Raw genomic sequence first — 27,416 nt, 5'->3', positions numbered from 1 at the left:
TATATGCTGTTTGTGTCATAATTTTGGAAATTTCCCCTTATTTCCTCCTGTTTGATGAGCAACAGACAGAACAAGATGTGCAGGAAAAGAATGACAGAAGATCTATGCTCTTCCCCAATCTATCTAAACAGAAAAGATAAACTTTTGCCTGGAGTTGGGCTTTAAGATCAATCTTTTGCTGTGTCATTAACTGATTTACTGTGCAGGGGAGTTCCACTCACCATTTTAGTCCTGTAATATACTGTACTATATATTGCCATGACATTTTGTTATTTGTTTTAAATGTAGTTTAAATAAATATACTTATCCTTGTGTTGTAGGGCTGCTTTTCATAAATGATTAGTTGGCCAATTATTTTTGTAATTAATCAGATAAAAAAAATAAACCATCTTTTAACCACCTGCTGACCAGGTGTTTAAACCCCCTTCCTGGCCAGGCCATTTTTCAGTATTCAGCGCTGCAGTACTTTGACTGACATTTATTCCGTCATGCAACGCTGTACTGAAATTAATTTTATACCATTTTTTTGGGGACAGATAGAGCTTTCTTATGGTGGTATTTAATCACCACTGGGGGTTTTATTTTTTACTACATTTAGGAAAAATTACTGAAAATTTTGAAAAAACATTTTGTTTACATTATGTTAGGAAACAATTCTTATTACCCAATTTTTTGGTAAAATATAAAAGACGGGGTCATGTTGGGTAAATATCAATCATCTGTATTTGGCGGCGCCATCCGCAGTCATTCCGAGCACCCCTCCCCGATCACGGGGTCATACCGGTAAGGAGTGCAACTAGCCTTTTCTTTTTTCTTTTTTTTTTATGTTGGGTAAATAGACACCAAACATGTCAAGCTTAAAAATTGCGGGAGCCGGGGAGCAGCGGGGAGGGGGACACGGAGGAAGGGGGGCGCACGGGTTTTTTAATTTTGTGTCTTCCCCGCTTGCGCACCAGTGGCGGGGCTAACAGGCCGTATATACACGGCCTGTTACATCCAGGAAGCTGTTTAACAGGTAGTTAATTAAAATGAAATACAAAAATGGAGCGTTACAAAAATAAAACTTTACTTCAGAATAAAACTGCATGCACAATGTTTTGTAATCACACCGCACAAACGCATGGCATCTCTCTTTCTCCTCACTTTCTCCTCACTTTCTCCTCACTTTCTCCTCACTTTCTCCTCACTTTCTCCTCACTTTCTCCTCACTTTCTCCTCACTTTCTCCTCACTTTCTCCTCACTTTCTCTCGCTCTCTCGTATTTTTAAGGCCCCTTTGTGATAGCATATGGAAGGTGACATTAGGGTTCTATTGGACCCCTAGTGTCATCTTTCGACTTTACTGGGGAATGACAGCTGCCTACTGAGGCAGCTGAATGTAAACACAGCCGGTAGTGGCTGGGAGCAATAGCCAACCTGCTATTTGATATTTTACATTGCCTGCTGTCAATCAGCCGAGAAGTGAACTGAAGGGGAAAGTTCTCCTTCAGGTTCTTTTCTGCTGAATGACAGCAGGCAGAGGGTGGGTGTTAAAGCCAACATGCTATTGGTTATTGCAATTTAAAATAGCCGATAGCAGGCTGCCTATTGCTCCCAGCTGCTGGATGGGAGACTTGATTCTGGCAGAAGTGGGGGCACGAGTGAGTAGAAGAGGCACGGGGGCAGCATCGGGAAATGCAGAGGCACAGTGGATTTAACTTCCTGCTCCCCTCTGATTGAAGCATGCAATGTCTCCCAGCGAGGAGGATTATGGAGTAGCAGAGCGGCGGGGGGATTCAACTAATCGAGAATGAGAATTGTTGATGACAATTCTCATTCTCGATTAGTTGTGGCAGCACTATTGTATTGATTGAGTCTCAATCTGGAGTGGTGAGCCCACTCAAAATGAAAACCTTCATTTTTGAATGGTGCCTTCCAAAGAGAGATGGCACTGGGACTCGACCTTAGCCTTTAATTAACTTGTATTACATATGAGAGAGAGCTACTGCTAGGCCCAAAAGGATGACGTTTTTTTGTGTTAATCATAATATGGTTTAGTGAAAGGATTTTCATGTTACTTCCAAAGAGACACAAGACCTAAAATTGAGTTTCCTGTGTTATTGAAAACTGCTGCTCCAGTATGTTGCCTTTTGTCAGCATGATTTAGGGCCTGTGCACATCAAAAAAATATTGCTACACTATATTTCTGAAGATACATATTGAAGATAAGTTTTTGTTTTGTTTTTTTTTTTCTTCACATTGGGGCCTATTTGTAAACAATTTGCAGAGTCCTTCACTCTGGGAATATCTGTAAGTGTTTTGTTTTGTATAAATAATGGCAAAAACAAATGTTCTTGAAATATTTTCTATTCAAGCCATATGTATTGTGATGCAATACTGCATTAAGGCCACTAGAAAGAGCTGCAGAGAATAGGAAATGCGTATTTATTTATTTATTATTCTCAATCTAGTGACCATCAAAGTACCATGCATTTTGGGGCAAAAAAGATAGCAACTTGGGTGCAATTAGCAACCTACTGAAAGGAATGGGTTGCCTTATACATGATGCACAAAAATGCGCTTGCATGCAGGCATATTGTCACACCCGCACAAGAATGGGTTGCCTTATACACGATGCACAAAAATGCGCTTACATGCAGGCATGTTGTCAAACCCACACAAGTGTAAATAGTCTTACGGAAAAATATATAGGTCAGAATAAGGGAAGCACGGGACCAATCACTGCCACTCTTCCTAACCAGTATTCAGCTTTAACCTGCCTACATCCAGGGTTGATAGTAAAGAACGTGAGGATTGAGGAACATATAGAGAGCATTGACGTTCTGTATTCAGGGTTTCATCCATATTACTATTCTAAGTTATTTTTAAATGTATGTAAAGGAAAGTTAAGCATTCACACGTTAGGATATATATATATATATCTATCCTATTACTGAGCAAGGGAACAACTAGTCAAACAAATGTAAAAAAAAGAAGAAAAAACTACTTTGAAAGAAGAACCCTGGCAGAAGAAAATGTAACTCTTGCAGTGGGGCTACCCCCACACTGCAAGGGTTAAGTACTCACCTGGTCACAGCAGTACCTCGCCCCGTCTGTTCCAGAGATGGAATATCCCCCAGCGTCCTCACGTCTAATGCACTGTATTGGGCGTGATGACTTAGACCAATTGGTGTGGAGGGAGAGAGAGGCTGCAGGGACCAGTCTAGCAGCCAGGCAGGACCAAGCATTGGGTGAGTAAATCTTTGTTATTTTAGACACGTGACACATGGTGCAAGGAATTGTGGGAGATGACCTAGCAGCACAAAAAAAACAAGCAGAAGATGCCACTGAGAAGAGGCAGGGATATACAAGGGGGAATTTTCTAAGACTGGAGCAGACCGAATCTTGAGCAGACCTGCATGGCAACCAATCAGGTTCTAGCTTTAATTTTTAAAGTTTATCTGATCAAGATGACAATAGTAGCTGATTGACTACTCTGCACAGCTGCTCCAGATTCTGCCTGCTCCAGTTTTAAGACAGGCACTCTTAAGATGCCCATACACCTTTACATATATCTGCAGATTTTCTGTGGTCAGATGGAAAAAGTGCAATGGATTGGCCCAGGTGGAGATTACTCCATCCACACAGGTAAAGGAGAACTATGGGGTTAAGTCTTTTCCCCATGGTTCTCCTTAGGGTAACGGGAGGACACAAACTAGCGTCCTCCCGTCACCCTAGGCTCAGTATACTGCGAGCTACAGCTCGCGGTATACTGAGACGCCGCAGTATACAGCGAGCTGCTGCTTGCGGTATACTGAGACGATGAAGTGAATACCGACAATTGTGCCGAGATCCGCCCAGCTGCATGACTGACAGCTGGCTCTGCCTATCTAAAGGCAGAGCCAGCTGTACCCGCCCCCTCCCCCGTCCGTTCCGCCAGTCAGCGCTGGCGTATCGGTGCGGGGAGGGGGGAATCCAGCAGACTCTGGTACAGTTCATGGACAATTTACAGCTACTACTCCAATATTGGCATTGTTTTAAAGGTGAGAGGTTAAAAAAAAAGTGTTCAAAAAGAGTTATATTCAATCAAATGAGATGGAACGTAGGGTGCAGGGACAGTAACAAAAGTTATACATGGTAGAAGGACAACATTTATTTCTGCTTGTAAGGGTCAGGTTTATGACAAAGTATAGCCAGACAGATTATACTACTGCAGAGCACAGTCAACCCTTCTAAAAAAGGATGTCATTGTGTCTATCACAAATCCCAAAAATAAGGGGGTTATTCCTCTTCTAAAGTATGGCAGGTAAAAAAAATATGTACAAGTATTTCAGAGATGTATTTCTTGTTTTTTTTCTCTTTAAAAGACCCCACTCGTAATACCTGTTGCAGGTAACATGCTGTGTTTTTTTTTTTTTTTTGTGTGTACTTGTGTCAACCCTGCCCAGTTGTCTTTCACTAAACTAATGAATGCCTCCCATCCCCTCATCTCCATACCATAGGGACTAAGGCTGGGTTCACACCTAGGAGTACGGAATATGCGCATTTGCCACGCATTTCTACCACGATTTTCGGTAAAAGAAACGCGTGACAAACGCGCGTTACCAAGGGCTATTCGGCTGCATCCTAATTGATACGCACGGCGAATACGCCCCAAAGAAGCTCCTGTACTTCTTTGGGTGTAGGATGCACCTTCCTACGCGCTGTAAAACGCCCAGGTGGGAGCCATGCCCATAGGCAATCATTGGTTTTCACATTTTTAGCGTGTAGGAACGCGCTGTAAAACGCCCAGGTGTGAAACAGGCCTAATTGTATGCAGCCGAAAACAATGAACCTGTATGTCTTATTGGACTCCTTGAAAACATGCAGGGCGTGTGAACAGAACAGCTTTGAATTGACCTGATCAACAGGTCTTTTTTTTTTACAATTGTGGAACAGATATAAACAACACTGTCAATGGTATATTTAGCAGATCAAACAGGCGCAACTAACTTCATTGTTTGGATTTACAGACCGTACAAACCATTCTTGCATGGTCCTGGGCCAACTGTGCTTCCAGTATGCAGCATTATTTCCTATAGTGGTACCTTCTAATTTTTCCTGTTATCTGGTTGTCAGAGACATTTGTACAACCAGTATCTGCCTTCCTTGCTGACCCCATTTATTTTTCATTTTATGTCCAAGATGATTGGTTCTCACATATTATTTATATTCATTATTTAAAGTTGAACAGAAATTTGAATTCCTGCATAATGTTTCTTTAAACTTAAAGTAAAACTATGGGCTGCAGCACTTAAAGTGACACTAAACATAACAGGAGTTAAATCTTAAAAATATATTTTAAGTACCTAAATATATTCAAGCTCACTCCTGTGATGCACTACAATCACAATACAAGTTAGTAAACTAAACGTGAGATCGTAGTCCATCACAGGAGCGAGCTTGGAGCGGTGGCTCCTTTACAAAACACATGGGGACCTTGGGGAACAATACTAGCCACCCTCCAGAAGGAAGGACCGAGTCAGCACCAGTTCAGAGATGATCTGAGGATCTACAGCCGAGTGATACACAAATAAGGTACATTTTTGTTAATAGTTAAGGTAATGCATTTTTAAGATTTGAAGCAGACTTTTACCCATATCTTTAAAATAAGAAACAAACAGACCTTTAGAAATGTTTAGTAATGACTATCTACAAACACATACTTCTAGATAATTGCAGGCTTTGTATTCCTTGCATACCTTATTTCTCTTTTCTTCCCCAGTCTTCTGACACTGGTCATGTTTACTAAGGGCAGATTACTAGCTCTCCTTTTCCTTAATTGATTTCTGGCACATGTGACTAGACATGTGACCATGCACATCATCTCGGGGAAGAAAAATTGTCTTTGCCTGAGATCTCATGAGATTACAGATAAGATTTCCCAGCAATGCTCTGCTGATGTCAAGGCAATCCCTGCGTGCATTGCTTTGGCAAAGTCATTTTGCCCTTTCAAAGCTGGAAGTGAATGCTCTGCAAGTGTATCTCAAAATCACAGCATTTTACACCTGACATGTCTGTTATTATTAATCATTATACATAGAGGGATGCATTGATAGAATTTGATTTTCTTGTAAAGGTCCGCTTTAAGGCTTCATTCAGACTTGCCACTTGCATTTTTGTGCAGTATATGCAGATAAAAATCTGTCAGGCTGGATACTGTTTATGCTTCTAGATGGGCTAATAGACGCACACATATGCATCTGCTATCACATTTTTTTACATGCATTTTGGCACATTTAAAGGTTAAAATTGGTTCCTGAATGCACCTGACTTCTATTTTTTTTAAACGCAGCTAAACTGCAGATATAAGCATCTAATTACAATGTGTGAACAGATCTATTGGAAATCATTAGATGCATATACACTATACTGCCAAAAGTATTAGGACGCCTTCCTTTACACGCACATGAACTTTAATGGCATCCCAGTCTTAGTCCGTAGGGTTCAATATTGAGTTGGCCCTCCCTTTTTCAGCTATAACAGCTTCAACTCTTTTGAGAATGCTGTCCAACATGTCTTTTTTTTTTATGCTGATGTCTTAAGAGTTCCCTTCACTGGAACTAAGGGGCCAAGCCCAACCCCTGAAAGACAACCCCATGCCATAATCCACCTTCCACCAAACATTACACTTGGCACAATGCAGTCAGGCAAGTACCGTTCTCCTGGCAACTGCCAAACCCAGAACATCGGATTGCCTTACAGAGACGTGTGATTCGTCACTCCAGAGAACACGTCTCTACTTCTCTAGAGTCCAGTGGTGGCGTGCTTTACACCACTGCATCCAACGCTTTGCATTGCACTTGGTGATGTAAGGCTTGGATGCATCTACTCCGGCCATAGAAACCCATTCCGTGGAGCTCTCTACGCACTGTTGTTGTGCCAATCTGAAGGCCACACGAAGTTTGGACGTCTGTAGCTATTGACTCTGCAGACAGTTGGCGACTTCTGCGCACTGTGCACTACAACATGCGCTGACCCCGCTCTGTCATTTTACGTGGCCAACACTTCGTGGCTTAGTTGCTGTTGTTCCCAGTTGCTTCCACTTTGTTATAATACCACTAACAGTTGACCGTGGAATATTTAGTAGCAAGGAAATTTCATGGAACACCAGAATCCAATGATTTGGAGTGTCCTAATACTTTTGGCAATATAGTGTATATAGGTTTAGAAAACCATTTTAAAGGCATATAAACGCATCTAATCGCACCTAGTATGAATGTAGGCTAACTCCTGAGTTACCTTTCATTATAAGTGCATTTGCACTGATTTTCTAAAGTCCCCCCACTACATGTTGAGCCTGTCAGTGAAGTCCACCTGATGCAGCTGGCTGCACTGTGGCTTCTGATGGGCGATAGCCTCCTGTGAGGGGAACCATTGAATACGCTTGTGTCACTTTTCCCTTGTGAGTACATTACCATTTTTTAAAAAGCAAATTATTAAACAATCCTTCACGTGGAGTGGGCGCTCCCTTTTTTTTTGTCATTCTTTAGATGTTAAAGTTGCCTGCCTTGTGGAGCTGCCCCAGTGTGATCAGGTGGAATCAATTAAGGAGGAGGGCTTTTGTGATTAATTTGCACCAGGAAGAGGTTGAATCCACCTGATGCAGCTACCTCTGATGACAGCGTGTATCACATATTAAGTTGAATTGGCACTTGTTTTGATTGTCATACAGAGCCTTTGGTTGAACACAACTGGAACTTAAACGATCTCTTTGGATGTTCACAATCATACTTGCACCTGTTTACGGACCAAGTGGCCAAACTTGTCTTAAGGTGCCCATACACTGCACGATTCTCGTACTAGAATCGCGGGAAATCCTTGGCGGGTTAGTGGCCTGCTTGTTCGACAACTGCCGAACGGGCTGGTGTGCGCACACTGCCCGTTTGCAGTGATTGGAAGCCCGCCCCTCATTGCGGTCATCGGAAGCCCGCCTTTCGATGATTGCAAGTATGATCTGCCTGTCCAAGATGGGCAGATCGTACGAGCTTTTAATAAGCTTACGACCATCGCAAGACAAAAGTCTTGCGATGGTCGTAAGGTGTATGGGCACCTTTATGTTTGGGGCATGGTTCTTTTGTGAATTCTCTGTGTCCAGAGAGTTTGTACATCACCTGATAGAAGCTCATCTATGGGGAAAATAAGATACCTTTTGTTTTAGACCGAGACTAATGGGAGTTTTTACTTATATGAAAGTAACTACTTAGCAATTTATTGTTAAAACTGAATTCCAGGCAGATGTAAGAATTACCAATTAATGTGGCTCTGTAGTCATTTAAATTTTTTTATTTTTAACTAAAATAGCATGAGTACCTGAATTCTAATTGTAATTTATTTGAATAGTAGAATTTTGAGAGAAGGGCCAGTGCTAGGGAGCAATCAGGTGTTCTACATGCACATGTGCAGACAATAAAAATGCTGCCATGAGGAGAGACATAGGGAACAAAGGGATGAGCACATAACTTTGCTGTTTCTTCACTGTCCAATCAGGAAGGTGGGTCAGGAAGGTGATCTAGCTTTATTGCTTATATGCACTAGAAAGTCAGAACTTTAACCTGCCTCTACTGTCTGACAGTTCAGGTAAATCTCAAAACTGGATGTACTGAAATACAAATTCTTTGGTGGGTAAAAATGTTTGAGTCTGGAGTTCAACCATTACAAATGAACCTATGAATATATTATTCTTTTGAGGAGAAAACTGGATAAAATTGTGCTTACTATTGCTTTGTTGGAATACAACAAATATACACTGCCTGTCCAAAAAAAGTTACCACCTGGATTTAGCTAAGCAAATGGGTAGGAGCCTTCCATTGGAAAATTTAATCTAGGTTCAGCAACGTTATGTTCCCAAAAAACGAGGACAGCTGCCTACGAGAATATACTGAATGACCAGGTTTTTTCATCAATGGATTTTTTTCTCTGCTGGCCAGGGCATATTCCAAGATGACAATGCCAGGATTCATCGGGCTCAAACTAACAAAGAGCACACGACATTTTCACACATGGATTGGCCATATAGAATCCCGACCTTAACCCCATTGAGAATATTTGGGATGTGCTAGAGAAGACTTTACACAGTGGTCCGTCTCTCCCATCATCAATACAAGATCTTGGTGAAAAATGAATGCAACATTGGATAGAAATATTGTGACATTGCATAAGCTTATCGAAATAATGACATGGTGAATGCATGCCTTTAATCAAAGCTAAAGGCGGTCCAACTAAATATTGGAGTGTGACTTTTGTTTTAGACAGGCAGTGTATTTTTAAGGGCTATAAGTGGTTGGGACAGTAGTTGTCTATGTGGTGAGGCAGTCCATCTGATACCCACCAAATATTTACTGCAAGTGAATCTTTTAGGTGCATGTGCTTTAACTGAGTAATTTTGATTCACCACCAGTAAATATATAGTGAAAAGTCAAATTCACTGTGTTTATAAACATGCCCGAAAATTTTTATCTTTTTACTCACTGCAAAACCTGCAATGCTTTTTGTTCTAACATACTTTTGTTATACATTTTTACTGTATATCACTAGTTCTTTTGTGCACAATAGCTTGTGTACTGGACTAGGCAATATTTAATGTTTTTGAATTCTTTTTTTTTTCTTTCCAAAAGGACATTTTTGGTTATCGAACTAGCACATGCCGAAAAGTGTTGTGCATTTTTGGATACATATTCACACTTGGATTTCTCATGCTTATATTCTACTGGAAGCCAGAGTGGCATGTGTGGGTCAACTGCATTCCATGTCCTCTCCGAGAAGCCGATGTTGTCTTGCTTAGAACCACAGTGAGTTGAAGAAGAAGCATTGTAGCGGATTTTATTATTAACTGTTATAGTTGTTTCCTTGTTTTACTGTTAAACAGTGCACTCAGCTGATCTGTTTCCTTTTAGGATGCCTTTAAAGAACACACATGGAAGAAAGTGCTGTCAATCCAGTTATCCGAATTTCAATACAAGTCCTTATATGCTTCCCCACAAGATGAATATTCGGTCATTAAAAAATCGGTGTTCCACTTAAGTTTATTACTACCACACAGAAGCTAGCAAGCCCCTGTGTGATAGCATTTAGAGGTGACATGTTCTCTTTATTGAACCTGTCCCCTCCAATAGAGGAGTTTGAGCACAGCACTGTGCTGGGTCTCCTGTGACAGCTGAGCTGAGATGGGAAGGCTAAGAGTGCAGCTCTCCTGTCTCAGTGTTTACACAGAGTGGAGAGCAGACGTTCTCCACTCTGCTCCCTGCTCTCCATCCTGAACTACCCTGCCGTGGTCCCGGGTCCCCCAGAAGAGCGGGGGACACTGAAGACCATGGTGGGGAGAGAGGCAGCCAGCGGGGACAAAGGCAGCTGGAGGTGGGGTGGGAGTGGCAGGGAGGGACAGAACTGCAGTCAAATTGATACCAGCAAGTGATCTTGGTGTTATCGCCGGGATCATTTTACTAAAACACCAGCTTCCCCGCTCCACAATGAGCCCTGCTTGCCTGAAGCAGGGATAAATGAAGAAAAAAACACTTGCCCCCCCCCCCCTCTACTCCCTGAGGCCAGGCCGTGGTGGCCTTGTGGGAAATGGTAAGGATGAATGGTATATCGGGGGAGGGGTGACACAACCCATTGATGGTGATGCATAAGGTTTAGTCTGAACAAAAAAATGAGACAATCGATTAAAAAAAACGAAAAAATGATGGAGATAATTGGAGTTCATGAAGGCAATCTAGGTTTCTATAAATGTTGATATTTTTCAAATAGATGTGCGGTAAGTTCCTCCCAATTGCATTAAGTGGTTAACCTCTATCACCCATTCTTTGATTATGGGGCCTGTCACAGCTCTGCAATGCCTGGTTATCAACTTCCTATTTGCTAATAGTGGAAATTGGCATATTCCCTTACAGTCCATGAAAAAAGGTTCTAGCATTATAGAGCGCATGGTAATTTCAGTAGATGGTTGGTGGGACATACCTAATAGGTGCTTATAAATTTGGAAAATGGTATTCCAGTAGACATGCCCACCAGATGTGTAACATTGATCCTCTAGTGTTTCCACTTCAGCGCCAATCGGGGACAATGGGGAAAAAAGTGTAGTTGGACAACTATACCATTGTGGTAGAAGTTTAAAAATCTGCTCCTGTACTGAACTAGATATAATACGCTTATGAGCTAGGATTTATTCCAACCATTGTCTAGAAGAATATGTCCCAACTCCCTTTCCTAGTCCACAGTGAAGTTCGGATGGCTATGAAATTCATGCATTTTTGACTATTGTAGAGTTTTGAGCATGTGTGCTTATATAAGGAAACCAGATATTCTGCGCTATTAGAAGTGAAGGAACATCTGTTGAATATACATGTAATGAGCCCCTTCTTTACTGCAAACAAATACATTGTATAAGGGGAGCTACACTCAGGGGCGCCACGAGGCTGGGTGACACCCAGAGCGGTAACCGAGTGTCACCCCGCCGAGACGTCACTGCCCACGCGCGTCAGTATGCTGATACCTGCCGGCAGAGAGAGGAGGGGACAGTCACATGGCGGGATAAGGTATGACGCCGGGTCCCCTCCTCTCTCCTGATACTGTTGGGCGTTCGGTCCATGACCGAGCGCCCGACTTTTCAGAGGGGGGTGACACCAAAATGACTGTGAGTCATTTTGGTGTCACCCCCCCCAATGGTGGCACCCGGGTGCGGGCCGCACCCCCTTTGTGATGCCACTGGTCTAACAGTGTATTTAGACAGGAACCAGTGTATATGTAAAAGGCAATACATCTGCAAATTTACACAAACATAATAAATATGTATATAAAATAAATTCAAATTGAAATCATAAAGAATGTGTTGCGGTCTTCTTTACGCAATGTGTCAAAAGTGATAAATATATGTGAGAGCACAGGGAAACACAATAAACAAAATGAATCAACTCAAAATTATCACGGTTCTTGGTTTCAGGATGGGTGCAGGTACGGTGTACGGTGTTTACGTATGGTACCTGCACCCATCCTGAAGCCAAGAACAGTGATAATCCCTGGTAGCCATACAGGATATATTTTTTCGGCTAAAGCAATGGTTCCCTTGCTGAAACATCAGGATTGGGAAGAGACCGCAACATCTTATCGGTAAAGGCGGATGGAATATTGACCTCCTTCTCCTTTCCCCGGAAAAAAAGACGGCTTTTTGTTTCTCCAGTATCTGGTGAGTGCAATCCCTACGGGGGTCTTCTTTTCTTCTGACAAACAACTTACTTTAGCACCTCCAACTGAGATATATCCCCCGAGTTCTCCATCAGCTTAAATTATGTATCTCCAGGATTAGGACACCATTGGACATTTCTTTGCTCCTTTTTTATACCAATTTTTGTTCTATTTTGTATCACACATGGTTCATATATTATACACCATTTATTCCTTTTTCATGTTTTAAACACTAACTTTTTGTTTTGTTTTTTACATACTAACCTGGTTGCACTGTGTATATAACGGTGGGTGGATTCACATCCATTATACGTTTATACATTCAGCTTAAACACATAGTTCACACAGTATATCAGCCTCTTTGGAGAGTTGATTCATTTCGTTTATTGTGTTTCCCTGTGCTCTCACATATATTTATCACTATTGACACATTGCATAAAGAAGACCGCAACACATTCTTTCTGATTTCGTTTTGAATTATTTTATATAAATATTTATTATGTTTGTATAAATTTGCAGATTTATTGCCTTTTACATATACACTGGTTCCTGTCTAAATACACCGTGAGACTTATAGCGCTGCACTACTGGCCAATTAACATGTGTGCTTATATGTCTGTGTTTTGTTTCAAATGGAGTGAGAGTTCTGCATAAGATGGTTATATAATTTTTTAAAATGTGGATAAAGTGAAATTAAAGGATCCATTCCCCCCCCATTTTAATGTCAGCACTTACCTTAAATTATGTCTCTTAAGCCGATCCTCTTCTTTCCCCATGTTATAATTGCATTTATGAATAGTAAAGCATAGCCATTGTGTAGCACTGCAGTGTTGAAAGTGGAGTCTGCGTATGTATTGAGGACTTCCCTTCTGTGCATATACTCTGTATTAGATAACCCATATCTGTGGGTTTTTTTTTCTATCCAATATAAAGTAAGACTAAATCTGTAAAACATGAGTGTTCTCCCTATTATCACTCCTGCCTATTACTGATGCAGGGTTCACCAAATTGTTTGCAGGAGCCCCTGTTGTAGAGGAACAGGGATTGCAAAAAAAAAAAGTAGGTTATGTGGTTTTCTGGAGGGCAGTCTGGATCTCGGAAGACGGTTTAGAGAAGAAAAGTTCCCACAAAAGTAAATGTAAGGCCTCATTTAGATGGGCAAAAAAGGGTGGATAGTTTGCTGTGTTTAGAGGTAGCCAATCTATCTATCTGCATCCAGAGATGTACAGAGGCTCTGTTTGAATGTAACTGCTGGAATGAGCAGTTACATGCGACCAGCGGTGGCGCTAGCCATTGATTTTTGCAGAATACAAATATGACAGTTGTGGCTGCTGGCCATGACTGATCACGCAAACTGTGTCCAGTGTAAAACCCTTGCTGACAGGAGTCACTGGATTCTTGCCTGTGGCAGTCCCTGGTGACCTGTGTGAATGTGTCCTAATAAGCATGACTCTTTAAACTCTGATTTCTAGAATTTGAATTGTTCCTATTACGGCAGCAATTGTATGGGTAAAAGATAAGTGACACATTCTTCATCCTGTCTACTTTTTGAAACGTGGTGTCGGTCATTTTCTCTGCCTATTTTGTTAAAAGGCAGATGCTAGAAGCTCCTTTTGATAATGATATTTGATGTGTATGTGCAATATTTGAAGAATCTGCATTGTCAGTGTGTTCATGAAATAATTACCATTTTTGTATTTTTATTTTGGAACTAAAATAGTAATAAGCAAACATGAATGGGTATGACTAGGTGATCGTTCCATTGCCATTTGTCTGAAGGTGTCATGATCAAGATTTTGTTCAAACTTTTATTTGCATGTAGCCACTTGTAAATAATGTGAAACCACATGAAAATATAGGAAGCAGTGTTCATATGTACACCAAAGGAAATTTGACTCCCGCAGGGTCATTTTGAGAGCACATGTTGATGTTCCTGGATGTTGATGGTCTCTGTAACACATTAAACATATAGTAACACATTAAACATTTTTTCAGTGTCAGGAAAAGAGAGCAAAGGATGGACCCTTTGTCCTTAAACCTTTAAGGACAAAGGGTCCATCCTTTGCTCTCTTTTCCTGACTGATCATCTGGTTTTCATATAATATGACTGACACCAGGACTATCATATAATGACTGACCTGTGTGTGAGGCACTATAAGTGTCAACAACCCCTGTCCAATATATGACACTCCTGTGTGTGAGGGCACATTAAATGGACAGGGATTGCTGACACTTGTAGCACACTCACACAGAGTCAATCCTGGATACACACAGCGGGACGTGCCAGGAGCTGCTGAGACCAGAGGCAGAGGTGTGGAGGAATGTGCTGGCGATGAGAAACCTGTGGCCGAGGAGGGAGGTGCTGAGGAGAAATGTGGGGGTACAGGGTCCTTGGCTGGCACCCGGCAAATTGCACTCCAAGCACCTGCTAGTAAAATAAATAACCTTGTTTTGCCGGTACATAGCTTGGGACTGGCGGGCCTAAGAAAATCTTGTGGCTGCCCTTTCTAGCCTGCGGGCCTTGCAATTAACATATGTGGTCTAGGGTTCCACCTAACTACCCACACATTGTACTGATGATAATTAGTAACACATTCCTTTATATAATAAAAGGTTCCTGACTGCCTACCAGCCTGGTCCTCATTCTTGCTCACTTTGCCCTGCCTGTGCATTTTCTTGTTTGTGGACCGGTGCACTTTTGCACATATAGCTCACTTACTGGGTTTGTAATTTAAGAACTTAAACAGAGGTAGGGATTAGTTAGCATTAATCTTCTAGAGGGTTGGCTTTTAAAGTGTACTGATGCACAATGTCTGAATGGTCTCTTTCGGACTCTCCATCCCAACATGTTTGTGAAGCGATCATGTCTGGCTAGGCAGTGTGATACTAAAAGAAGGCAGTGAATTGAAATAGATAATTGGTCTGAGACTAGTCAGAAACCATACATCCAGGCCTGAAGTTTAATAAAAACAATCGCAGCCAGAGAAAACATTACTAACATGTTGCAAACCTATTTTGACTGAGATTTCTTACTTTAAACATTAACATTTTCATTGCAAATATGAACCAAAAAAGCGCCAGATAGGACTGCTCAACCGTATAATAAAAACAAAATCTGTTTAAAATGGAAGCAGGTTGTGGAAAGTCTGCAGGATGCTGCCCCAAACCAGCCAGGGAGACTGCAAAAGCTAGGGAAAAAACACAAACAAGGGGCGCCTTTCCTGGTGCAGACAAATTTATTAAGAAGAAAAGTAAATGTGAAACATACTCGCAAAGGTCGTCATGATTACAGTATAAAAGTAAGTGCATGGACCCAAGAAGAAGCCTGTGATTACTGCACAACCGTGTCTGTGTGTCAGCAAAGAAGACTGTGTGATGACGCGTTTCCGGGGGCACGCCCCCTTCATCAGATCCTGATGAAGGGGGCATGACCCCGGAAACGCGTCATCACACAGTCTTCTTTGCTGACACGCAGACAATCATGCCAACCTTTTGTGAGTATGTTTCACATTTACTTTTGCTTTTGTTCTTAATACATTTGTCTGCACCAGGAAAGGCGCCCCTTGTTTGTGTTTATTAACATTTTCATGTTCAAAGTAAGAAATCTAAACCAAAATGAATTTCTTACCGGTAGGAAATGTTTCACTGACTGCAATTGTTTTTAGTATAGACCTATACCTAAAATTTGAAGTGTCGTTGTATAGCAGAGATCAATCAAGCAATTAGTAAAAAAAAAAAAAACCTGTGGCATATAAATACCAATAAGAAGTAGCAGAGCACTTTTGCACATGTGACCCTGCCTTGGCAACCTCTGTTCTTCTAGCCTATCAATAGTTTTATATCATCCTACACACATTGACCTCCGATCAATTATTGACCTTAAAGTGATAGCTTAAACACATTTTGACTTTACTATTTCAAATGCTGATTAAATCACGTACAATGGGTTCTGCTCCTTGATGTTTAAAAGTTTGTTTTCCACAGAATCAACTGGTCTCCTCAGCATTGGCCCTGCTATCCTGTTTTACAGTGGCTCCTTTCCCTTGCAGGGTCTTATGGAGCCACCCTTGTGTGTGCTAGTAACCTGTGTTTGTGTCTCTGCAAACACACAGGCCTAGCAGGGAAAGTGACTCTTCTCCTTCCTCTTTCTGCAAGTTAGTAGATGGGCAGCTGCTGCAGACTGCTTTGTTCTTTGTGATCTTGTACTGTGCAGGAAGTTCAGGGAAGCCAAGCTAAGAGTATTTGAGCCGACTGTTTGGAAAGATGACGACTGTAAGTGTTTGGGGACAAATGTAAAGAAATACTTTGCAGGGAAATGTATATTTGTTAGATCTGGATTCATTATTGAAAAAAAAGATTGAGTGTTTTTAATGCTACTTTAAGTTGTCTTCAGGGGTCTGGAACAGGAACAGCTGCCAAGGATTAGCTTGCACCTCCATTGATATGGTTGCTGTCTCACAGCCTTGCAGCACTATGGAGTGGATTCAAGTTTATTTCCACCTTTGCAACCAAATTGGGATAACACCTATTTTATATTTGTTAAATTTTCCCATTTACATAGCATTCGCTACAAAAAATGCTTCTTGCATTTTAAATTGTCTTTTACTTGGATTAGGGTTTCTTGGCTTCTTAAGGGTTAAACTTTCTACTCGCTTCTCATTCTTTGTAATGTTAGGAGGGGGGGTGAAGGGTGAGGGGTTTTTAACGCTGTCTGTACTGTGTTGGCTCATTTCCTTCTAGTTTTGTAAAGTAGATTTAAACCGGCTGTCCTAACAAGGGATGAAGCCTGATCTCTGCATTGTATGTTAATGAGAGAAACGCAATCCACAAATTTCAGTCCTTAGTCTTTCTGTAAGGGTAGATCACTGTGAAGGTGCTCAGAAAAATCTTGGGTGCATCCATGTTGCCTGTGGCAACAAACATATAAAATGTAAGGAATGTGTGTTTTAAAAAAACATATTTTCTCATTATGCTGTGTGAATAGGGACACACAAGAAACCTATTGAGGGGTTCTCAAATTTGACTGCAAATTAGAAATACACTTGAGGTGGGCCTTGGCAAATGGGCAGCTGCAGAGTGCCTACTGTAAGTGCTATATAATGAAACAATTTACTTGTATTGTACTGTTCTAAAGGATGAGGTTGCCGGAGTCTTGGTTCACTTGAGGGCCTCGATCACAATGTGTTGGAGGACAGTTTTCTTCTGTTCTGTTGTTCCAGCATGGGGGCCTGCCGGATGAAGCCAAAGAAAATGATCATGCTTAATCCCTTGTGTTTATATTTATATGTATGGTTATCTAATTTTAAAATCTTAAGGTATACCTTTTTGTTTTCTGTAGATTAGATATATACAAGTGCAGAAAATCCGATACATATGGGATGACCATGAAAAACTGTTTGCTAAAGCTGGGTAAGTTTTTATGGAAAATCCTTTTTTGGGATAGCACGTCACATAATGTCATCCTAATGATTGTCTCCTTCTGTTTCAGAGTCTTGGAAGATTACTACACCTGTGCCTCCATACATGAAAATTTTGGGGATGGATTTGGCAAGGAGGAGCAGGATGTTAGGTAAACACATTTAAGGAAATATTTCAAACCTGAAACCTTTTTCTTACCACACCACCTATATAACAAGGGAAACATGAAGCATGATGAAGAGAAGGGTGGTTAAAGGAGTTCTAAAGTTCACAGCATATACTATCCTGTCATAACCTCATGTAAGAGAAATACATGCTGTATTAGTTTTGATAATGCAATCAGAGCTTACTTGGAAAAACAAACAAACATTTTTATGTAGTGAGTGCTGCCTTCTGTCTGCCAATAACTTTGAACAATTTCCTGGATTCCCACTGTGCTTTACATCTCTTTCCCTGGTGCTTGCTGTGATGCAACCTCGATTTCTCAAGACTACATATCCCATCATGCATTGCTTCCAGCAAGCATTGATAATATTATATTGTGGGAAGTTTAGGCACTAAGTTGTACTGTAGTTCAGACACCAGGTTTTATTAGACTGGTGACACAAGGAAGAACATATTCACAGGGCTAGAGTAAAATTGTGTCACTGTATTGAGAAGTACAACCTATGGGCCTCTTCAAAGAGTACTGTAAGTTTACAAACTTTTATGTGGATATGGTTATTAGGAGTGGGGTAGAAGTTCTGGAAATTCAATACAGAAATACATGTTTTAGTTTTTTTTACCATAGATATCCTTTAAGGAAATAAGGAATATAATAAAGCAGGGCTCAAAATTTCTAGTCATGAGCTACTAGCCAGGCCTTAAGGCTGCGTTCACACCTGACGGTTTTGTAGCGCGTCCTACGCTCGACGAACGCTCTACAAAACGGTCCAAAAAATAAATAGCATTGTAGTCAATGCCCTCGTTCCCACCTAGGCATATTTCCGCCCGTCCCTAACGCCCTACAAAACGGCCCACGCCTGAAAAGGTCCCGGGACTACTTTGGGCCGTTTTGTAGGGCGTTTTCCATTTGGATACTGCCAAGTAGCCTTTGGAATCGCGCGACGGTCGCGCGACTTTTTTACCGCGAATCGCGGTAAAAAAACCGCGTGACGGTCGCGCGACAGAGGCGCAAATTACAATACGCCTAGGTGTGAATAGGGCCTTAGAGTTACTAGTCACCAGTTGCCCCACCTAACCCTTACCCTGCCCCGGCCTTAACTCCGCCCCTAAACACACCCTCTTAAATAATCGCATGATTCTTATATTAACCCCTCCACACAATTATAATACACTCAGCCAGAATCAGAAAATGCCAATGGTCGGTTTTGCACCAAGAAGAATGTTGCCCATCACAAATGCTATTGATTAACTTTTCTGCATGATAACATCTGGAAACAAAAACTACCCTGTGAATCTTTTCTAGGAGGCTCATCTGTGGGCAGAATATCATTGATGTTGGTATCACTCCAATATGGAAACTGCTCTTTAAAGAGGTAATATTATCCAGTTACAATCATTTTAGAACATGTTGTTCATGGCTTCAGTTCTCTCATGGCTTTTTGACAATACTGCACCAGAAGGCACTCCATTATCCTTTGCTTGGTTTCTAAGAGGTTAAGAATATTTTAAATTGCAAAATAAAACGCTTAATTACAACTGTAATTTTGTTGCAGCAATATCTGGTTCTGGAGAAACAAAACATTTGCATCTTTCTGATTTAATTTGGTTTTGGCTAATCACTAATTATTATGTTTACAATGTTTTGGGAAGAATACCTGAGCCAAATGAGGGCCTTCCCTGATCCACACAAACAAATATGCACTGGTTCTACTCTGACCTCACCTGTATGCAGGAGTCCTGATGGGAGCAAACGATTCCTCTAAGGTCCCGTTCACACCTGAGCGTTTTAATGCGCGTTCCTACTCTCGGTAAAACGCGCAACAGGTGAAAACCCATGTTTGCCTATAGGCATGGTTCTCACCTGCACGTTTTACCGTCTGTTCGATCGCGGGATAAAACGCCATACGCCCAAAGAAGTACATGAGCTTCTTTGGGGCGTATTGACGCCCGTATCCCGCTGTTATCAACCGGATACCCCCTCGGAAACTCGCGTTTGACGCGCCTTTCTTTTACCGCAAATCGCGGTAAAACCGCGCTGTAAGAAACGTGCGGCAAACGCGAGTTTCCAATATGGTAAGGTGTGAACCCAGCCTAAGGGTTATAAGTACATTCAAAACTGGATTGCTGCCAATATCTGCTTCTGATGCAACACTTTTTCAGATAAAACTAATAAATAGTAATTTGTATGATATTATTTGTTCTTAAAGTGTATGCAAACCCTTATACTCTCCCAAGGAATATAGGTTGGGCATACAAATGGTAAGCAATATATAAATAAAACACTGGTATCTAAATTTCACAAATACCTTTTTTATCTTACTATTCCAGGTCCTGTGATCGCTTTGCTTTTTCTGTGCACTGCATGGCCCCGGTCGGAACCGCAGAGCAGAGTGGAGCAAATGCGATCGTGACTGCTACAGAGTGCTAATATAAAGATTAGTTTTGACATAGTAATTGTCATTTGTATCCTGGGGTTGCTTGTTTTATAGCTTTCAAGGCCCCAAGGCACCAGGTCCTGTCATACCCTCAAACCTCCATCAGGTATCAAATTCCTAGCTAGGACCGTCCCGTTGGGTGTTTCTGCATGAGACGTGGTCAGCTGGAAGATGCATAGAATAAAACATGCTGACCTGAAGTATGAGAAAGAATGGGGGCATTCTCACCTTGGTGGCAATGCTGCTGAGGCTAGATCGGCGTATGGAGTGTGCCACCAGAAACGGGGAAGTGAAAGTAACTGGAAGGATGAGGTATTTTCGCCTTACTGGAATGATTTTAGATAAAACTAGTGGCACACATAGTTAATTTTTATAGAGAACCTATAATGAAGACATTTTTATTTTGTCTTTACTGACACTTCAAATACAATAACATTTTGGTAAATACTATGTTTAATTCAGCCAGCTAATGCAAACACAAATATGTGCCCAATGGATGCTGCTAATTTACTATATTTATTGTAATTATTTGCCCGAGCAGTTGGGGGATAAAAAGCACATTATAACTTTTTAAAATACAGCACTTATTTTAATATCCTATATATGCATGCATCCAACAGTAATAGACATGTATACATGTGGGAAACTGCAGGTACCTGTATCCAATTAAAATACCTTAGTCTCTCTTAACTGCTGCCATGTATCCAGGAAAGATGCAAACGGGCAGCACAGTGGCATAGTGGTTTGCACTTCTGCCTTGCAGGTCCCCGGTTCAAATCACGATCAGGACACTATCTGCAACGAGTTTGCATGTTCTCCTTGCTTGGTTGGGTTTCCTCCGGGTAGTTTGGGTAGTTTCCTTAAATGTGTTTTTTTGTAAGTAAATATTGTAGCTACCTGATATTGGCTTGGCATCATCCTCTTGGAATCCCTGTGCAACAGTGCTCAGACTGGGGGAAGAGTCAGTAGCACAATGAGCCAACCGATTGTGCTGCAGTGCAAGGGACCATGTCTATTGGAGGAGAGAGATACATTCATGAAACTACTTCTTCTCCTTTCATTGTCCAGTCACAGACTGGGAGAAGCACGCATACGCGTTGCTTTTTTTGTGTTCTGCCATAAAAGTGCTATGCTGTGTTAGGGAGCTGTGTTGATCTCAGAACTGCATGCACAGAAATGCTACCACTTTGATACGTTGACAATTTAAAATGGCCATATATGTATTTAATTTGTGTATTTAGCTATTTGTCTGAAGTTTAGCTTTTATCTTTCATAGAATTCTATTCCATTTAATTTCTGAATAACTCAATTGTTTTTTGTAGGTGTTGAGTCCATTCTATGTGTTCCAACTGTTTAGTGTGTGCCTTTGGTTTGCTGAAGAATACATTGAATATTCTGTGGCCATCATTATTATGTCGTTAATTTGTATTGGCCTCTCTGTTTACACTCTACGACAGGTATGTTTCCTGTTTTCAATTTTTAGAAGTGTTTCGATAGAAGTGACGCATATGTTATGTCCTAGAGTGGATTAGATGTCACCATTCTACTCATTGGCAGGTTCATCATTTACACAATGATAGAGTGTGGTTTGTACACGTGGACAATATCTGTACGCATGTTCTAAGAGTGGGGTTTGTACACGTGGACAATATCTGTACGCATGTTCTAAGAGTGGGGTTTGTACACGTGGACAATATCTGTACGCATGTTCTAAGAGTGGGGTTTGTACACGTGGACAATATCTGTACGCATGTTCTAAGAGTGGGGTTTGTACACGTGGACAATATCTGTACGCATGTTCTAAGAGATCACATGTGTATCCCTACAACAATTTCCATAGTGTCCCTTGACTTTGATAATTATCTGCATGTTTGGCTCTGGGGACTTTGTGATTTCTAGTCACTGCTTAGCATCACTGATGTTTGCGAACTTCGTATCCTGTAATCGAATATCTCCATGCTTCATTACATACATTGGGAAGTAAACACTTTAATCAAGGCCATGACCTTTATTGAGAGATGTTATTGCACATCGTTCCTTCCATGATCAGAGAAAATTCACTGGTTTAGGAACACAGTTACAATAATTACCTGGCCGAGATTCGAACGCTTTCATATTTTACTGAGAAAAAGAGTTTTGTTGCAGTTAACACCAGAGAGTGTTCCTGTCCTGATATAATTTCTTTTAGGTTTGGTAACATTTGGATTCTTAATGCAGTGGGACATATATGTACTCAGCACAGTCATGTGCCTAGAATCACCTGTATTCACATTGCCCAACTCCTGGTAGTGGAAGCAGGTAGTGAATGTGATGAACATGCTCAACAGGCATTTAAGGGGATGATGATGAGAAGCAGCCACTGATAAATCTATGAATTGCTGAATGTGCAAAAGGCTGTAACATTCCCCATATTGTTAATATATGAACATTACTGAGACATGGTTTTCTCCACGAAGAAAAGGGAACTTTAGATGTGCAGTGAAATGGATCAACTTTAGTGAATGTATTAGAATGGAAATTCAAGATATTGGGCAACCAAATATAAAAAAAAATCTGAATCTGGCAAATAGGAGGCCTAATCTGTATAGTGAATAGATTGTACAGTATATGTACGATGACATTTCTGTTAATTCCCTTTTTTTGTAATGTAAAAAATGCGCCACTTAGTGATATAAACGTGTAGGCTGATGTGATTTGTAGCATGAGGTTTTTCCAGCCCATGCATTCACAGGCTGTTTGGTCCATTCATGGTCAGATGTTATCGATAGCTTTGCATGGGAGGACTAAGGCTGTGTACACAGAAGCATCTTTATACCTCTTTGTCCATGTCTTTGGTGATCTTTAATGGAATCCATTTCCAAACTTCATTTCTACTTTAAAAGGGAATATACTGTATATCGAGCTACTGATACTATGGTTAAATCGTAACTGAACTCTCCATGTCTAACTATCCACCAAATGCATGCGTACTGGTCTGCTCAAACCACATTTCCGAACTTTTGATAAGAAGTACCATTCTTATTCATTGCTGCTGTTACCTTCAGTAACAATGGGAGGTCTGGTGTGGGCAACAATATCATAAGTGGGCATTTTGTATGTGATCTTACATGCCGGCATGTACTTCTGTATTTCTTTTGCGAGTGAGCAATGGAGGGTGGCTCTGCTCCCAGATACACAGGGACCATGTAGAGCTGACATAGCCACTCTCAATAAGAAAGATAGAGCCGAGCAGACTGAAAACTTATTTTTATGGGTGTGTCTGTTACTGCCTTTTTTAAATTGCAAAGTTGAATAGATGAGTAACATTTAAGGTACTGAATCTTATTGGTTTTTTTTTTTTCATTGTGGGTTTAGTGATCTATTAAGTGGTTAAAAGTATTGACTGTTTCAAAGTTATTAAGCAAAAAATATGCTCCACTTGCTTCCGATGCTGTTTCTAACGCTTTACACGCTTCATTTACAGCAATCATTTAAACTGCACAAACTAGTAGAATCTCATAATAACATCAAGGTTTCTGTGTATGGAAAACAGAAAGGTAAGTTGTATGTGGTGTGAAGAGAAAAAAAAAAGACGTTCCCTTAGTAATAAATCTCACGTTTAGTTTACTAATTTGTATTGCGATTTGAAGTCCATCACTGGAGCGAGCTTGGAGTGGTGGCTGCTTTACAACACACACGTACAGGTACCATAGGGAAAAAAGGTAGCCACCCTCCAGAAGGAAGGACAGTGTCCGCACCAATTCAGAAATGATTTGAGGATCTACAGCTGAGTGATACACTTAAGTTGCATTTTTGTTAATAGTTAAGGTACTTGAATGCATTTTTAAGATTTAAGCACTGAGTCTAGTGTCAATCATTACTGTCACAGGAGGCCAAGCGGTGTGGGAGGAGAGCGTTGTGAGCGGCCGGTGTCTCTCCTTCGGTGTCTCTATCCCGCACCGCCCAGCCTCCTGTGACAGCGTGTCAGGATGGAGAGCGAATGTAGTAGATCCCATCGCACTAGTGAGTGGATAAAGCCCAAATGAAAAACTGGGGGGTGCCGAAAGTGACCGCGGATGCCTGCGCACATCAGATGCAAAATACCATAAGGTCACTCGCACTCCGTTTGTAGATAACAATTTCCTTTATTGACTGAACATAAAGTCACATAACAAAGCGACGTTTCGGGACCAGGCAGTCCCTTCAGGCATACAAAAGTGTCTCGCTTTGTTATGTGACTTCATGTTCAGTCAATAAAGGAGTTTGACTGTTATCTACAAACGGAGGATGATGAGCGAGGTACAAACACTCAGCGATCTGTGATCGCTGAGTGTTTGTGAATAATTGAGGACATAGTATGTTTACTGTGTCCTCAATTATGAATGAATGGGAAGTGATCTAAATCACTTCCTGTTCATTCATGAGTGTGGATATACTAAACCTACTATGTCCACATGTTATGAATGAACAGTAACACCCAGTATAGAGGATTCCTGTTCATTTATAACAGGGTCTGAAGAACAAGAGATTGAGGAGTCTGTCCTTAATCTCTTTTTTCTATTTTAAAAGGGCAATATCAGGGGTCTGTTTAGACCCCTAACATTTCCCGAAGCCCCTAAAAGAAAAGGAAAAAATAAATATATTTTTTAAATGAATAAATATAAAACAATAAAAGTTTATGAATTTATTTTTTTTGAAAACTAAAACTTAAAATAAAAAACATTTTCAGTTTCAGCCTGACCTTCTTCTCTTTTTTTTTTTTCCCTTCGTTTTTGAAATTTTCATTTCGGCGCACCTCCTAGATGGCATATTTTTAGTAACTAGGTTACTAAATTGCCAGCTAAATAGTTAGTTAGTTATTATTTGGCATGGTTTGGTCTAATTTCTGCTTGGAGTGGTGGCTGCTTTACAACACGCACGCACAGGGACCATGGGGAACAAAAGTAGCTACCCTCCAGAAGGTGGCAGACCCCAATCTTCTGGAAATCCTATTGATTTACTGAGGGTATTTGTTTGGTTCCTGGCGACAGTTTTGTGGATGATAATCCATCAAAATGTTATGGATATTGTGGGACAGCAGGAAGGTGGAAGTCATTTTGTGTGGGATTATTTTGGATAACAATGTAAATAACCAGCTGAATAAATGAAGTAACAAAGTTGAAATCACATTAGAACAATGGCATAGTAAGCAAACAACACTGGCAGTTTGCCTCATGCAAATTTTGTGGTCAAACATACATTTGTTTGTATGATGCATAAGACAAATGTCAAACAGTTTTACAGTTTTCCATGAGAAGTCATCTCTTGCGAAATGTGCAACAAGAACAGGTTTAATTTAGAAACTGAAGTATACATTTTTTTAAAATATTTTTTTAACCAATTCAATTTTATTTTATTTAAAAAAAAAAAACCCAGTACTACCTGGATTTTTGTTGTTGCCTTATACATGCATGATTAGGCATACCTAGCTTGGTTGAAATTCTTAAAAACGGGTCATAAAAGTGTTGTGGTAGCAAGACTTTAAACTGAAGGATTATTTAAAGCAGTCATTTTAGAATTAGTTTAGATTGCTACAAAACTCCTGCAGTCAATAATAGCTCAAATTATCTGAAAACACCATAATTGTGCTGCCCCAATGGGGTATAGAATGTTATTAGCATCATTAATAGATTAGAGTTTATATAGTGTGTTTGCCTATATATTTTCTCATAGCTAAATCTATGTTTTATTCTATGCTGCCATCTAGTGGCCTTTTGTTGTAATGTACATGTTTTTCTGTGATTCTGTGTGATGTCTACGATGTATTTCCTCTTTGTATGTAATGCCCCACCCTTCTTCCTGAGTGCAGTACTTCCTGTGTCATGGCCACAGCTACAGGCCACATGTAACTAGGACACATATACTCTGCGCAGTATGATAGACAAGGCATCATTTTCTGACCGCACAATACTATAACCATTCAACTGCTGTTCCTATCATCTGATGTTAAGAATAAACACCTCTTTTGATTGAATCTGTATTGACGAGTTCAGCTATTTGACAAGGATTGTCCGCAGTGAGTATATCTGCTTATACAGGCCAGGCATAGAGGTCTCAGCAAGGGATATATTTCGCTATCACAACAATCGGAGTCAGAATAATAATACCTTAAAATTGACTTTTATAATTGTGTTATGTTTTAATAATGTAAGTGAGATGATTACCATACTGACTTATAAAACTACTTTATTAATCTATAGCCTGCATACAATATATGAAATATGCCTTTTCACCCATAGTAGCTAACCACCTTGTTTTCTTGGGTATGTGTCGTATTTGCAGCACTGAAGAACGTATCTGACCATTCCTCGGTTGTGCTGCTTTTTCTTAATCGCCATTACACAGTGCAGAGAAAAAAAACTAACAATTTGTCCAAAAGTGCCAGGGTCCGGAGCGACGGGCAAATTAATGACTTCAACTACCGCAGGTTTACTTCTACCAGAACCTGCGTATTTGTTTAAACTTCTACATGAGGATTGGCAGTGGCTCCTCATATAAACTAATGCTGCAATGCAAAATACACTTAGCACTACTGTATGGCCAGCGGTATATCAATGATCCTGCAAAACCGGGAACCATCTGTCAAAATGACAGCCGCTCTTGGCAGCAGCAAATGCTTCTCCCAAGGCGGCGCTTGCAAACATGAGCCTACCATGCCTTCTGGAAATTCTGGCCCTACCTAGAAAGAGAGTCCTGTTTTAAGTAGGTGATGACTCTTCAACTTTTTGCACAGCAGTGAAGGTCAATGCCCTAAAAGATTCTTCAGTTTTGCATCGAGTCTAAGCTTTTACAAAATAACACCTTTAAGGGGGCTACAACTTAATGAAATTTTTTTTTTTTTTAAGGGTACAAATGATAGAAAGACTTTAATATGAATGATATCTCATCATGCCCTTTGGGAATTGCAATGTTCCTGCAGTATTTCAAGAATTTTTAATGTGGTTTTCGGAACTTCTCGTAGTCTTTGTACAAATAAGGGTTCTGTAGTGGCCGTAAAGAAGGCATTTAAGGCAAAATTTAAAAATACCCATTCAACTTCCCTCAGGTTACCTTCTTGGGGGATTTCCCTAAAGGATGTTTTGCAGTGGCTCCAGTCAAGCTCCAAGGTGTTCAAAATTGAACCCAGCAGCTAGAAAGCCCCTCAACACTTTTTGGGGTTTCCAATTTTTTTTTATGGTCC

The 27,416-nt window shown here is 40.7% G+C and overlaps 1 protein-coding gene across 1 annotated transcript in view; it reads left to right on the top strand.

Moving 5' to 3' along the window:
* The window catches only part of LOC108795683 (probable cation-transporting ATPase 13A4), an 83,784-nt gene that overhangs the window by 1,712 nt on the left and 54,656 nt on the right, over positions 1-27,416 (top strand). Inside the window, exons 2-8 of the mRNA XM_018566981.1 lie at positions 9,635-9,808; positions 9,914-10,027; positions 17,539-17,609; positions 17,689-17,769; positions 19,087-19,156; positions 21,541-21,675; positions 23,682-23,754. Coding sequence (XP_018422483.1) covers positions 9,635-9,808; positions 9,914-10,027; positions 17,539-17,609; positions 17,689-17,769; positions 19,087-19,156; positions 21,541-21,675; positions 23,682-23,754 — 718 coding nt within the window. The remainder of the gene's footprint in view (positions 1-9,634; positions 9,809-9,913; positions 10,028-17,538; positions 17,610-17,688; positions 17,770-19,086; positions 19,157-21,540; positions 21,676-23,681; positions 23,755-27,416) is intronic.

The sequence above is a fragment of the Nanorana parkeri genome, unplaced genomic scaffold (genome assembly GCF_000935625.1).
Source record: "Nanorana parkeri isolate BGI_ZX_2015 unplaced genomic scaffold, ASM93562v1 scaffold29, whole genome shotgun sequence".
NCBI classification, from domain to species: domain Eukaryota; kingdom Metazoa; phylum Chordata; class Amphibia; order Anura; family Dicroglossidae; genus Nanorana; species Nanorana parkeri.
This window is presented reverse-complemented; position numbering and strand designations above follow the sequence as displayed.